Source organism: Equus przewalskii, chromosome 15, assembly GCF_037783145.1.
Source record: "Equus przewalskii isolate Varuska chromosome 15, EquPr2, whole genome shotgun sequence".
NCBI classification, from domain to species: domain Eukaryota; kingdom Metazoa; phylum Chordata; class Mammalia; order Perissodactyla; family Equidae; genus Equus; species Equus przewalskii.
Window position 1 is genome coordinate 32,956,489 of NC_091845.1, and position 15,804 is coordinate 32,972,292.

A 15,804-nucleotide genomic window follows, 5' to 3' on the forward strand; every position below is an offset into this window, starting at 1 on the left:
AGCATCCGTGCCCATCTTCCTCTACTTTGTATGTGGGACGCCTACCACAGCATGGCTTGCCTAGCGGTGCCATGTCCGCACCCAGGATCTGAACCGGCGAACCCTGGGCCGCCAAAGTGGAACATGCACACTTAACCGCTATGCTACCGGGCTGGCACCTGATTCTGGTACTCTTTGGGGCAGGGCAAAGGAGGATACAGACCATGGGGAGCGAATGGCCTGAGCAAAGGTGTGAAGAAATGACAGAACAGGTCATGCCTGTGGAATACCATGGATCAGTCTGCCTGGGATTGAGGATACTCTGAGGAAGCAGCAGGGGGATAGGGGTTCATATCTAGTTAGAGAGGGTTTTAAATGTCAATTTGAGACACTTTCCCTTTGTTGCATTTTCTTTTCTTTTTTTTTTTTTTTGTTTCTAAGTGGCTGGGATTCAGGGTTCAAATCCCAGCTCCATCACTGACAAATAGTATAACCTTGGACGTGTTGCTCTCCTTGTCTTTAGAACAAGGACAGAGGAGGAAAAGACAAGGGACAGTGAGGCAAGTTGGGAGGATGCTGTAGTGGTCCAGGTGTGAAATCATGGAAAGTTGCCAGGGAGGTGGAAGTGGGGATGGAGGCTAAGTGACCAGTTCAAAGGGCTCATTCCCTAACCGGATCTGGGACAATAATAGAAAGAGGATATGCATAGGGGATTTGAAAATCAGAAGCCTTGAACCTACTGAGCAAACTGCCTATTCCTCCCAGAGAGGGGTTTAATAATAATAAGTAGGAATAACAACAATAATAATACTTGCTGACATTTCTTGAATACCTAGTAAAACACCTTTATGTAATTGCCTTATAGGTTGTGTATCTCATTTAATCCTCATAATAAACTATGAGAGAGCTGTTCTTGTTAGGACCATTTTCCAGATGAGGCTTGGAGGGCTTAAATAACTCGCCCGGGTCCAGAGCCAGCAAGTGATGGAGTTGATGTCTGAACCCTATCAGTGTAGACTGCAAATCCTGTTCCTTTTCCACTTCTTTATGATCCTACACCGTGGAGCTGAAAGCCAGGCCACTTCACTGAGCCCCTGTTGCCACTGGAATAGGAGAAAGCTGTCTGGTCACCAGACTTTGTGGAGAGGCCTCACTGGTGCAGAGCTGGGCCAGGTGCCTCTGTGTAGACACAGAGAAGAATAAGGAAGACTCTTTCCTGATTCATGAAGTGTTTGATGTGTCTGGCAGGCCCAACACACATTGACCAGGCCCCCAGCCCAGCATGGATGGTGGACGTAGGCACCAGGGATGAGGCCCATCTCACTTCATCATGTCTGTTTTTATTACTGGGAAGAGTGCAGTAGAGTTACTCCTCTCCTTATTTCATCCTAGCGAGTGTGTGGTCTGCAGAAATGAAAACAACAAGGAGCTCGAGCTAGTCTAAATAATTACTTTTTTGAAGCATATGAGCCTGCTCTGAGTTTTACTGTAAAATTTCTTCTTTTTGATACGCAGCATGAAAGAATAACGCTATGTTTAAAAAAATACCCAGTAAGCTAAAGTTTGAATTTAAGAACAGACAGATAATATAATTGTTTGCAATATGAAAGGATGCACCAGTTTCTCTAGTGCATAAAGTGTGATGCCATTTTGAAAAGCTGAATCTGTATCTACTTACTTAGGCAGATTTGTGCATGAAGCATGGTATACCTGCAGCTGAAAATGTCCTCAAAGCAAATCTGCCCATTTACACAATGCAGGAACAGCAATACTTTTTTTCCTTCTTTTCAAAATCGTTGTGGCATTCATTACCCCAGATGAGCAGATATATTTGGCCCTGTGCTCTTGGGTGCATTGTGAATGTTTCATAAACATAAAACTCACAGTAACAATGTAGCTTGACTTATATGTTTCCTTAATAAATTTCCCCTCAAAGAAAAGGGAAATATTGGAGAACTCTAAGTAAATTGCTTTTATACCAAGCATTCAGTTCTATGATTAGATCTAAAGAACAGTCTTGCTTTTAATGCAATGCATAAACTACCGCATCTTTATCAGAATTTCATAATAGTGTTTTGGAGGGTTGATGCAAATTATCCCCCAAAGAGAACTTTTTAAAGTAGGACTTTGGGGGCTGGCCTGGTGGCATAGCAGTTAAGGTTGCATGCTCTGCTTAGGTGGCCTGGGATTCGCCAGTTCAGATCCTGGGCACGGACCTACACACCACTCATCAAGCCATGCTGTGGCAGCATCCCACAGAGAAGAACTAGAAGGACTTACAACTAGGGTATACAACTAAGTACGGGGGCTTTAGGAAGAAAAAAAGAAAAAGGAAGATTGGCAACACATGTTAGCTCAGAGCCAGTCTTCCTTACACACACACACACACACACACACACAGAAGAACTTTGGATATTCAGATATTCCAGAGATCTGGTTTTTTAATGTTTTAGGTTCTGAAGATTGTTTCAGCCAGAAAATGATCCTACAGACCATCTCTTCCCTCCGCCCACCAATGTTCCCCAACTTCTTTAAAAAAAAAATTCACTGCAATCAGTGAGAACAGTCCTGCTTTTGCTGCAACAGCAGTGAAGGCTGCTATTCTTGGTTCATGTCAGGAGCCCACGAGTAGATGATGTTACCACACAAGGGACTAGACAGACAGGGCTTTCACATTTCACTTTGAGATGACGGTTCCAGCATGTGTGGGCTTAATTCCTGTTCTGTTGCTAGGTATCTTGCATCATCTCCCTTTACCAGTCCCTTCCCTTCAGTTTGAACCCTGCTGAGAGATGCAATGATAAATTTAATTTAAATGCACAACTGTTTGCTTTTGGCAATCTGCTATATGTAATTTTATTCCTTGCTGCAATTCTGCAAAATAAATTCCTCTCAGGAACCGGTGCAGACAGATTAGATGCTCATAGTGTACAGGTGGATATAAATACAAAATAGTTTTTTTTAATAAATGAAAGGAGACCCAGAGTTACTGTTATGAATGTACACATAGAATATGGAATAACACTGATTGTTTCCATTGTTTTGTCTCTTTATATTTTTTCAAACACTGGAGAAAGAAGCAGAATTTGAAAGTAGTCATAGGTGCCTAAGGAACCACTGTGGAGTTTGAGTTCATTAATCTTCATGTGATATGCCAGCTGTTCAGTTCCTGAGTTAAATTAGGAAATGAACACATCTTTATGCCTGTAGTACATCTTCTTTCTGGTTTCCTGGATAGCTGCATCAAACTCAGAAAATTGACTCAAGTGCTGGTTAATACCAGCTGCCCAGGTATATCTAGTAATACGTATCTGATAGGATGAGCCACAGCAGTTAACACTAAGAACTTTAAAAGCAAAGAGAAAGTATGATTCTACTACATATTAAAAATGTGGTAAGGGGGCTGGTCCGGTTGCGTAGTGATTAAGTTCGCACGTTCCACTTCAGCAGCCTGGAGTTCACAGGTTCAGATCCTGGCCATGGACCCAAACACTGCTCATCAATCCATGCTGTGACTGCCTCCCACATACAAAATAGAGGAAGATTGGCACAGATGTTAGCTCAGCGATAATCTTCCTCACCAAAAAAAAAAAAAATTGTAGTAAGCTTAAAGGCTAGGGTAGATATGCAACAATTGCTCTGATACCTCCCATGTACCTGTATCCTGAGGGCAGGGACCCTTCTCATTTCTTTGAGTGCCACCACCTAGTTTAACACTGAACAGATGCTCAACAACCATTAGTTGAATTAATTTGAAGGATAAGATCTAGTTTTAGTATATTTGGAGAAATTTCTTTCTTGTTTATTTTTGAAAGTAACAGTAAGTAGTCAGTCGTCTTTGTAAACCAAGAGGGGGAAAAAAGAAAGAGAAAGTTTGTATCCCAAAATGTTCGTTTTATTACTTATTTTGTGTTAATAAAAGATTAATTCACAGGACTTATGTTTAATATTAGGTTGACATCAAAGGCCAAAAAGACTAAAAGAACCTGTATTTTTTAAACTAACGTGTTATTTTTTTAATTATCGAACTAGTGCTACCACCAAAATTTGAGAAATAGAGAAAAGAATAAATGATCTTTGAAACTCTTATAGCTACAAAAGTTTAATGATTATGAACCTGTCCAAAGGATACAGTTACTAGACTTCAGCTCAGAGCTATAAGATCTGTCAGCGTGCATGGAAGCACCTAAGCTATAACTAGGTAGAAATTTTCATCCAGAAGGCAGAAGGTATCATTTCACTAGCATGTGAAATACAATCTCTTACCAATCTTAGAATTCACCACCAAGTTAACACATTACAAGATCTGGTAGCTTTTTGCTGAGTGAAGTCCTCTTTTAAAAATCTTGCTTTTCGGAGATTGGTTTGTTTTTTTGTTTTACCATCAAGTAAATGTGACCAGAAGGAGGCCTTATTAACGTTTCTCATCTGTTATGTTCTTTTCCATTAATACCGCCACAAGAAAGATGAGATTGTTGATCTTTTCACTATTGGAGAACAGAGACCTTGCTGAGGAAGTCATTACTTTGTCTTTGATTGGTGTCGTTGAGTTTTTACTCAACTAATTTCTTTTTCCTTTGTTTTCTAGTATTTTCTGACTTTTAGAAGTATTATCCACGTGCTAGAACAACACCACATCAGAATAAGTGCCTACTGATCATGCCTCAGTGCTATACTCTTGTTTTATTTAGCTTCATTTTGTAGTAACAAGATTGCATCCACCATTGCTTTGAAATCCCTCTGCCCCTAACTTATTCACATGTGCTATAGGCGTGAACATGAATGTATCTAGACAGACTGTCCCCATCTTTACTCCTGGTGTCTTTTCTTTCCATTCCTAGTTCTCTGCCCTTTATAAACCATTCATGTTTTGTCACTGAAAAGATATCCAAACCATTTATTCACACCCAATTTGCAAATATTGTTTGTAGGTGGGCGCATGTAGAGAGACCTTGAAACTGGGTTTCAAGTCCCAAAGATGATTCCTTTTCTGGGCTACTACATTCGGCTTTGTTTTCTCTCCTTGGCCAGATTTTTTATATGCCTACGTTTTTAACATTGTGAACATGTTTTAGGAAATGTGCAACAGTCATTATGAGTCCTGCACATTGAAAGCTGGGCCTTATATCTCTTCCTCTCAGATAAGATTATGCATCAACATTAGTTTTATATATAATACAAATATGTGTATATGTGTACAAATAAATATATGTGTATATGTTTATTTACATGTGCATTTATATAGACAGGTAAATAGATAGATGCACTACATTAAAAGCATTTATTTATTTTTCCCTTTTCCCGAAGCAACAACTTAGATAATAGAATCTGAGAAGTGGATCCAAGTGTATCATAGTGACCTTCTAGGCTGAGCCCCTGGGAGTTGTTGGTGTGGATGATTTGCTTACTTTCCGCATTCTTTCTTCTTTGTTTCTATAGATAAACATCATTCAGGGAATTGTGGCAGAAATCAACACCAAGACTGGAGAATCTGAATGCCGCTATTATAAAGAACGACTTCTTTACTTGGAAGAAGGCCAGAAAGACTCTCTGATCGACAGCTCGAAAGTGCTCTGTTGTCATGGCGAACTGAAGAACAACCGGGGCGCGGTGAGTGGTTAATCTTCTTCAGTGCTCTCATCTTGGGCCTCCGCAAGTGCTCCCTCCACTTGATGCTGAGCCTCCTGTTACTGTGCCTTCGCTATCCGAGGTCACGTTCTTTAGAGGAAAATTGTTTCTCCAGAGGCTTTTATATCATAGGATCTCATATATATGTGGATAGCTATATACATTTTATGTATATTTATTATATAGTTATAATTTGTATATAAGTAATATATAATATAAATGTATGTTTATAATTTATATATACTTTTTAATATATGTTTTTAAATTTTATGACCAGTACATATTCCGCAAGAGTTTTGGAAACCAATGTAGAGTTGCCAACTTTTTATTTTGTTTGATCATGACCTTCAAAACCAAATACAGAACAGTTAACATCTCCTCCCACTTTGATATCAGAAAATAACAGTTGATTTTAATAGGATAGTAAAAGTCCATAATTTCAGAAAAACAGCTCTTAAATTGAATGCATTTAGCTTTATGAGAAACTCTTTTTCTTTCTTATGGATTGGCACCTATGTACAGACTAGTTTTAAGACATTTTAAGACTAGTTTTTTTTTTTTTTTAAATAATAACTTACCCGCCGTTGGCTGTAAATCTAGCTCCGACCTGTAGTACCCCATTTCCTGGCTTTTATTCCTGTGGATGTTGAAATTGTTCCTTCTCTCCTATCATAGCAACTTGGACAAAGCTCCCCTGGAGAGCTTCCTACAGTGGGTTGTCATTCTCCATCTCTCTGTATCTTCCATTGTACCAGGTTCTTTTAGGGAAGAGACCATGCCTTGTCAGTGCCCAGCATCTATTATGGGGACATGGCACATACCAGGCACCCAGTAATGTTAAGTAAATGAGTGAGTGAATAAATGAATGAATGCATGCTTATATAAAGGAAGGATGGATTTGAATTATATGAGGGTTCAAAATTCATCCAACTTACCAAGCTAGTTTTATGTGTAGCCAGTAAAATTAATGCTAATATGCATATTATATTATACTTTTCATATATTATATATAAAAATATATAAATATACTTAAAATTAATTATATGTACATAATTAAAATTAAAAATGTATATTTAAATTCAATGTTGAGAAAGAGTCTCCACTTTGATTGTATTTCATCTTCAATATCTAGTCAACCCTTAGAATGAAGACCAAAACTAGATTGAAGAGTTCTTAACTAAGCTTTGATGATTCAAGGAACACCCTTTTGACCTGGATTTGTGAAGTGGCATTTATGAGCAGGCTTAGAAATGTTACTTGAAATCATTGAGTACGTGTCACAGCACCCATTATCAGTGCTGCTGTGCATCCAACCAGCTGATGGTGCAACAGAGGTAATGAGACCTGTTGCAGGCCCTGCTTGAAGAAGTGGTTCTGTTTGACCAGGGAGTTACAATTGCTAGAAAGCTGGATTCTGCTTCTTGCTGATTTTTGGAAAGCACTGGTGCACTTCTAATGTCTGTTGCTCTGGCTCCTTGAACATTCTTTTTTGGAAGCCCTGTGGGAAATAGTCGGGAAGATGCATCGCTCCATGGGATGAGGGCCTGTCCTCTTTCTGTCGATCAGTCAAGGACTGACACTCTCTGGTGGGTGTGCCTAGGGCATAAAGATGAGCTCTAGCTCGTGTTGCAGCAGATAGATTTTTGAGAACAAAGATAGTAGTTGAGGTAGGGAATTTGCTTAATTTTCTTTTTTCCCAGTAGAATTGTAGAAGTCATTATGAACAAAGTCCTTCGTCAGGAAAAAAGCTCAATAGTTTGAGGGGAAAAAGGAGCTGAGGCTAAAAAGAGGAATTCTCAGTGAATATTCATAAATAAGGGATATTTTTTAAAGGTTGCCCAGACAATCTGAGTTCAAACTGCCTGCCTTAGCTAGAGGATTGATTGAAGTAGAAATAGTATAAAAATGTCTGATTATTTTTAGTATGTAAAACAATGACTAACCCCTTCTCTCCCCTACCCCCAAAACAAGTCTTAACACATTCTTTCTACCATCTCCTCACCACAAAAAAAAAAAACCCTTAACTTGGTTATTTTGTACTTTACTCCGTTTTTTTAATTTTCAAACCCCCACCACCTCCACCATCAATACAGAATCATCATCATCACCAGCCGACATTTGGTTGAGCTTTAGTTTCTTCAGCTTTGCGGGGGGTGGGGGGGGTGTGTGTGCGTGTGTCTGTGGCAGGGTAGGAGTGAGTGACCCACAAGTCTTTTTTCTCCCAAATATAAAATTATCTGATAATGCTAAATGTGCTTCTCCTGCCCCAAATCAAGATTCTAAAGTGAGTTTCCACCCCTACTCTTCTGGTCTCCTCTTTGAGATCCCTGGGTTGATATTCCCAAATATTTCCACTGGAAAACCAGAACCCAGCTGCAAAGTTGTGGATCTTTTCACTTCTGTTCCTAAGCATTTCCAGACTATGAGAAGAGCCTAGCACTTGGAATTGAGTGGAGCCAATTTACCCCAGCTCCACCCAGCAAAACTGCTTTCACGATGTGGTTTGAGACAACTCTTTATTTTTGAGATTTTCTTTTTGCCCACAACACACACATCAGTCATCAGCCTTTTAAGCACGACCTCTTCAGAGAATCAAGGTTCTGAGGAACTTAACTGAGAAGGACAACTTCTTTGATCCCCTTTCTTTGTGGTTATGGCAACATGGTCTGGTTTCCTCAGGAATGGGCAGTGTTGTGAGTCAGAGTGCCTTGATGAAGCTGATAATCAACTCTGTGGTTGAAGGAACAATGTTTTATGGGTTTAGGAAGCAAAGATTAATATTAGGCTCTGATATACCAGTCTCATTCTTTATAGACTATTGTTCATTTTGATCTCTTAGAATTATGTTTGGTATATAATAAATGGTATATAATAAACCAAAACCAGGGGGGTACTAACTTTTTTCCCTTCATTACCCCTTTCATTCTTTGAGGTTTCTCATTTTTTCTTATGGGAGCTGGAGGCTGTGTGTCTGCACAGGTTGTGAATTGCGATGTGTATAGTGCCCCTGGAGCTGGCAGCCCTGGCTGCAGCTGTCTGTAGGCAGAAAAGCCTTCTCCGGTAGGGCCCTAGGGAGACACTCCTATAGGAAAGGCGATGGATGCATCTGGAAATGCCTCTGATCCCCAACGTCTGTTCTCCTGGAGGTAGATTTGAGCCTAGAAGTTCATAATCCAGTGTGAACCTGGTACCTGGGGACGTCTTATCCACAGAGGTCCACTAATCAACTACACATTAGATTGTTGCTTAGGGAAATCCTGTGAATTCTTTTCTTCCAGAAACTGCATGTTTTCCTGTTCCAAGAAGTGCTTGTGATCACTCGAGCCGTCACCCACAACGAGCAGCTCTGTTACCAATTGTACCGGCAGCCGATACCCGTGAAGGACCTCCTGCTGGAAGACCTGCAGGATGGAGAAGTGAGGCTGGGCGGCTCCCTGCGTGGGGCTTTCAGCAATAATGAGAGAAGTATGGATGACAGTCCATTTTGACTTGTTGAATGTCTGTGGTTGTGGTGGTTTGGAGGGAGAGGCTGGATGATGAAAAGAGGAGAGCCATGGCCTTGGAGTCAAACTACATTCCAATGCTGTCTCATCACTTATACTGTCTCATCACTTACTGACTGTGTAACATTGTTTAACCTCTGTGAGCCCCAGTTTCCCATCTGCAACGTGGAGATGCATGTGTACCTACTTCATAAGGTTGTTAGAAGGATTGAGTAAGATACTGCAAGTGAACCTGTCTGCACATAACTGATGTTCCTTAGGCTTTCTTTCTCTGTCTCCTTCCGTTGGATAAAAGAATGGTTAATCCCAGATAGGCCCTCTGTGGATACCAGTTGTGTAACTGTGGCTTTTGTAGTTGGGCTGGCAGACATCTCTAAAGAGACATAAGAATGGTCGACTGGGTTGAGGACTCGTCTGTAATTACTGGAATGGGCTTCTCTAAATTGAGACTTAACAAAGTAAGGAATTAACCAACGGAAGCTAAAATAGCAATGTCTATTGAGTGTCTTCTATGTGTCAAGCACTGTTCTAGGCACTAGAATGTACTGGTGAACCAAACAGTTAAATTCCTTTCCCCTGTGGAGCTTACATTGTGATGGAGGAGAAAGATGAGAAGCAAATAAATATTCTGGGTGCTCTTAAGAAAATTAAAACTCAGTAAGCGGGTAGGGAGAGAGAGCAGTAAGAGGTCTGTTTTAGATGAAATGGTCAGGGAAGTCTTCTTTGAGAAAGTAACATTTGAACCTGTTGAGTTAACCTTGGCATCATATTGTCAAAGTAGTTAATATGTACTGCCTCTTACCTACTCACCAGTCCCCCCACCCTACTAGTAGTAGTAGTAACTTACATTTCTTGAGTACTGACTATGTGCCAGGCATTGTATAAGGCCTTACATGTATTACCACATTTATCCCTCATAATAACCTGATAAAGTAGATTCTCTTTGTTTCTCTCATTTTACAAATAAGGAAACTGAGACATAAAGGAGTTAAGGCACTTGGCCAAGAGAAAGGGGGGAGCCTGAATTTATGTGAAGTGGTGGTTCCCAGTCTGTTGGTTATATGGATCATGCACGGGGACTGAATGCAGATGCTTCTGTGAACCAGCATTGCACGTGGCACACAGGGCCCATTAAATGCCAGTTAACGTTGTTATTAAACTAAATAAAATGTCTTCCATATTGTGTGCTACCATTTTTTACATGCATGTAGCTGCTGTTGAGGTAATTAAAATGTAATTTAATTTTAAAATAAAATTAAATTTATAATAGTTCTGTGTCTTTACATATCTTCTCAATCATTGGATGCTAAATGAAAAGGTCCTATTGTGTGGAGGGTCGTGGGCATGTTTTGATGTTACAAAGAGCTTCTTAAACTTGAAAAAGCTCTAACTTGGGGCAGCTGAAATTACAATTATCATGCCCACCTTAGACCTGTTGAATCTAAATCTCTAAGGGTAGGGCCTGAGGATCTATATTTTTAGCAAGCTCCCCAGGGGATTTTAATATGCAGCCAGGTTTGGTAACCAGTACTTTGGGGACCCCCGAAACACAAGATTTAGTTGTTCTGAGCTGATATCCGTGTGCTAGCTTCTGAGGGTAACTGAGGGCAACTGAGAGCTAGACCTGCGTCAATTCCTGTTGATCGATGGTGGCTGCAGGGGAGAACTGAACCGTGTCCCAGATCAGTGGGCACATTTTATAATCAATTAATGATGTCTGCCATGGGTACCAGGGGTTAGTGTCACATACACGTGTTATCTTCGGCCTGGGGAAATATCTGTCCATTGATGTTTTTTTCATCTGTTTTTCATTTCTAGTTAAAAATTTCTTCAGAGTAAGTTTCAAAAATGGATCCCAAAGTCAGACTCACTCACTACAAGCCAATGACACCTTCAACAAACAGCAGTGGCTCAACTGTATTCGTCAAGCCAAAGAAACAGTTCTGTGTGCTGCCGGACAGGCTGGGGTGCTTGACTCCGAGGAACCTTTCTTAAATGCCACCACTGGGAGCAGGGAGCCAGAGGGAGAAACAAAACTTGAGCAGATGGACCAATCGGACAGTGAGTCAGACTGTAGTATGGACACGAGTGAGGTCAGCCTCGACTGTGAGCGCATGGAACAGACAGACTCTTCTTGTGGGAACAGCAGGCACGTTGAAAGCAATGTCTGACAGAAGTATGTACTTCCTGGAATTAGCCCTGTGTCTTACCTGTACAGTATTTGCATTCCACCCATGGAACGGTTTGGAGAAGCACTTTTTAATATTTTTGTGACCATGTTGACCCAGTCTGTTGTATCTGTACCTTCGTCCCTAGTACTGTAACTGCCAATCTGCCTGTGTAAGCTGGAATCTGTGGCTACCGTTATCCTGTATTGTATTTCACAAGTGTCTGGATAGATGGAGAGGTACTTGAACAAGTTACTTTCAGTTGTCCTGCTGGATTTTAAAAAATAGAAAGAAAAAGAATCTCTAAACTACTGTTACATGTAGATTGCTTCAAGAGTCCCTCTGTGTTTCTCAAGTGCTTTTCCAGCTCTTTGACCTGGTAGCTGAAGACGTGGAATGTGGGGAGGCCTTGCAAACAGGGCCTGAGGAAGTCACTCATGTATCCTGATGGAATTTGAAAGGAAATCAGGAAAGATCAGTCCTTGCAGTGAACTTGGTTCAATGTTATCCAGCCAGAAAGCATGAAAACATCCCTGGGGATTGTGGAGGCTTAATTTTGCAAAAGAAGAAGTCCTTTCTTGACTTTGCAATGTCATACAGTGCAAATTTGATGCAATAATCTATTAGGACATGAAATAGAGTCTGACCTTAAAAGGACCAGCACAAAAGCAGCTGTGAGCTCTGAATCTTGAACTGAAATGCGCATGGCACCAGAGGGTCTTGGTCATGGTTGCTGGCTTGCCTTAGAGAGCCATTTCTAGCCTAAAACATCAGAATAGAACTCCAAGGGCCTGGAAAACCTGGCAGGATAACCAGAAGGCCATCTTCATTTGGTTTCATCTGCCCAGGCTTGCTCATACTTTAGAGCATGAATAAAGAGATGAGGAAGAGGGATGGCGACAGAGGCAGTGACTGTTTACAGAAACAGGTGAGAAGAAGAATTTGGAAGTGCTTCATCGTGACCTTATGTGGGAAACATTAAAAGAAAAAGCAAGATCCGGTGCCCTTCTGGGAAAGGCCAGAGCTTGGGTTTTCCTGATCTGCTTTTGGGTCATCAGTTCGCTGTCTCTGGCTCTGTGCTATGGTCAGAATCATAATTACATTCTCCAGAGGCCAATTTAATTAACTCTGTGATTAATTAGGATCAGTTAGCCAAACTAGTAACCTCTTTGTCCAGCCTTGATTTACAGTGCGGGGTGGGTCACAGACCTTAAAAAATGTTAACTGAATACACAGAAAAGCTCCCTGCAAGTGTAAACATTAAGGATGACCTGTGCAAAATTATACCCACACCAGCACTAGTAGTAATGATTCTAAATTATTGCCAACAAATTTTGTTTGAAATCTTCTGTGTCTTTCAAGTTTACGGGAACGAAAGCAGTAAATACTGTGTTGTCATTTTATTATGTACATCTATCATGTACATTCAAAGAAGCTGTGTGACAAGATTTATCAATATAAAACCAAGGTATATTACTTATTTTTCAAAAGCAAAAAAATATTGTGGTCAATTTTACCCTGTAAAACATATTTCTGTATTTATAGATTTTAAACATGGTGAATTTTTTTTCTATTACAAGTTTATTTAAAACTGCTTAGTTTCTCAAGTTGTTGCTGATTTAGGGAGTGAATGAACCTGCTGCCGATAGAAGCAGAGAAAAGCTGAGAAAAGTTGTTTGATAGTGGAGAAAAGAATGAAGCATTCTTTTCAGAAGCCATTGGCCACTTTGGCCAGTGTGTTGAGAAAAGAGGTCTGACAAATGTTGGCCTATGGGAAGAAAGGCAATGAATGTTTTGATGAAATGAATGTTTTTGTATAATGGCCTTAAACTTTTCTGGAAGCATTTCAAATAAATTACATTAAAATGTCATCTTCTTTGTGTACAGTATTTGCCGTACAAATGTCAAATTTCAACTATCTTCCTGGGAGGTTCTTTCTGAAATTTTTCTTTGTTGTAGCCAACTATAAACTTTAAAAAAGGGTGCAGATTGAAATGAATGCTTTGATTTGATCTTTCAAAGCTTTACCAGCACTCATATTTCTACGGTCTGTTGAGCGCTCTCTACTCACTTGCTTATTCATTTTCAACAACTGTATCTTGAATACACACTATGTGTCAAGTGATAAGTCTTAATTGTTAGAGAAAAGAAGTGTTGAATCTCACTGCTAGTTTAGGTGACTGTCGATGAGCTTGAGGCTAAATAATTAAAGACAGATTTCACTTTGAAATTCTTCCTAGGATTTCAGTCCAATTTTTCTTTAATTAAAATGGTTAGTTTTACACCCCTAAAGGGTGGTTTTTAGATAAAAAGGCTAAACAGTTTTAAGCTATTGGTAGCCAATTCTCAGTAGCATATTGTCCCAATAAGGCTGTTAGTTAGTCTTAGCTTTATAAGCTCTCACTATTTTCTTTAGCATAGTTAATTCCAAGATTAGTCAAGATATTTACATAAATAAATGTAAGTCCAAGTTTTTTCCCCAGATGAAAACTCACTTTTCCTTGTTCTCCTCATCTTCTTCCTCCTCCATCCTTTTCATCTTCCTTATCCTTCTTCAGTGCCACTTTTCACTCCCATGATTGTATTGACTTAGATAGTAGAGAGCATATCTCTGTTAGTGTGTTAGGAAATGTTTGTACAGTAGTCTCCCCTTACCTGAAGTTTTACTTTCCTCGGTTTCAGTTACCCACAATCAACTGCAGTAGCAAAAAATTAAATGGAAACTTCCAGAAATAATTTATAAGTGTGTATGCTGTTCTAAGTAGCATGATCCCACCTTCCCACTCTGTCCTGGCTGGGATGTGGATCATCTCTTTGTCCAGTATATCCACACTGTATATGCTACCCATCCATTAATCACTTAGTAGCCATCTTGGTTATCAAACCGACTGTCACAGTATCGCAGTGCTTGTGTTCAAGTAACTCTTATTTTACTTGATAATGGCCCCAAAGTGCAAGAGGAGTGATGCGGGCGATTTGGATATTCCAAAGAGAAGCAGTAAAGTGCTTCTTTTAGGTGAAAAGGTGAAAGTTCTTGACTTAAAAAGGAAAAAAAAAAAATCGTATGCTGAGGTTGCTAAGACCTACAGTAACTTTTATTACATTATATTGTTACAATTGTTCTATTTTATTATCAGTTATTGTTGTTAATCTCTTACTGTGCCTAATTTATAAATTAAGCTTTATCATAGATATGTATGCATAGGAAAAAAACATAGTGTATCTAGGGTACGGTACTATCCGTAGTTTCAGGCATCCACTGGGGATCTTGGAATGTATCCCCTGTGGATAAGGAGGGACTACTGTACTGACATTTTGTGGATTAGTACAAATGACTGAGAGCTAAATGGTTTTCCTCAGTCTATTTTCAAGATTTTATTTGACACACAACTAAATGTAATCTTCATGGTCTAAATGAAAAGTCATAAGCAAAGAAAACGGTCAGAACTAGCAATTCTGTGCAAAATTAGAGTGTGGCTTCAGCTTCTGGGTTGTGGTCACCATCACTGACTGCTTTCATTTCCATTCCTAGCACAGTTTCCAGCAGCTAAGAATGCCAAAATCTTCATAACAACTGTCCTGTTTTAACAGAGTCTTTGTAGTTACAGGAAACTGCAACCCACAATCTTGGTGAACAAGCATTCAACTTTCCATTTACATTCTATCTGTCTACCGTTTACTATTTCTCCAAAAGCCTGAGGACTCTTTGGAAGATTGATAAAGAGGACATCTGACCACAGAATTTCACTTAGGCAGTGTCCTCCACCTGACTCCCCTTGGCATTGTGGAAAAAGCCACTGAACACCCCCTGTCATTGATGCAGTTGATTCATTTAATTCATACTATCTTGTTTATCGACAGGATTCTAGACTTACAGTATTGGAAGGGAATTTGAAGAGGATGACTCAAGCCCAAACCCACTAGAAGGAATACAAAGACCATGAAGATTTAAAACCGTGCCCACATGAACACACAATGAGAAAAGGCAACTGTATTCAGTGCACCTAGAGGACTACTCGTTGCATCACATTGCTTCCCCCAGGCTTGGTTGGCCCTTCAGTCAGCTACATCGATCTGCCCAGATGAAGCAGTTCAGTTGACCTGGGGGAATAGCGAGGAATTAGAAGCCATGCTCTGCACCTTTGAGAGCTGATCATCTAGCGCAGGAAACTGGACAAGCGTTCGAAATAACTTGTCCACTTACACAGATACAACATTCACACACAAACACATCTAAATGTTAACTGTGTTATCTGTGAAGGTTTGAAAAATGTCATCCTAGGTGATCTATTCAGTAAATCTATTCATAGCATGTCTGTGAAACGGGGACGCGGTAATTCCTCAGGCCATTTAAAAAGTGAGATAGAGTATGTGAAATCACTTTGAAAACTAAGAGCTAATGATTTTCATTGTTATTTAATAATGACTTTTAAATTTTCACACGTAGTTATGAGATTTCTCAAAAATATGGCCTGGGTCTTTTTCGTTCGTTGTGCTGCATACCTAGGGTGGAGGGGCTTCTCAAT

The 15,804-nt window shown here is 39.9% G+C and overlaps 1 protein-coding gene across 10 annotated transcripts in view; it reads left to right on the plus strand.

Moving 5' to 3' along the window:
* ARHGEF3 (Rho guanine nucleotide exchange factor 3) overlaps positions 1 to 13,149 on the plus strand; it is a 285,003-nt gene extending 271,854 nt beyond the window's left edge. For all 10 annotated transcript variants that reach the window (XM_070574880.1, XM_070574881.1, XM_070574885.1 and 7 more), the window contains 3 exons: positions 5,419 to 5,589; positions 8,886 to 9,072; positions 10,929 to 13,149. In XM_070574880.1, the coding sequence (XP_070430981.1) occupies positions 5,419 to 5,589; positions 8,886 to 9,072; positions 10,929 to 11,281 (711 nt within the window). In that variant the 3' untranslated portion in view covers positions 11,282 to 13,149. The remainder of the gene's footprint in view (positions 1 to 5,418; positions 5,590 to 8,885; positions 9,073 to 10,928) is intronic.
* Positions 13,150 to 15,804: the final 2,655 nt, after the last annotated feature.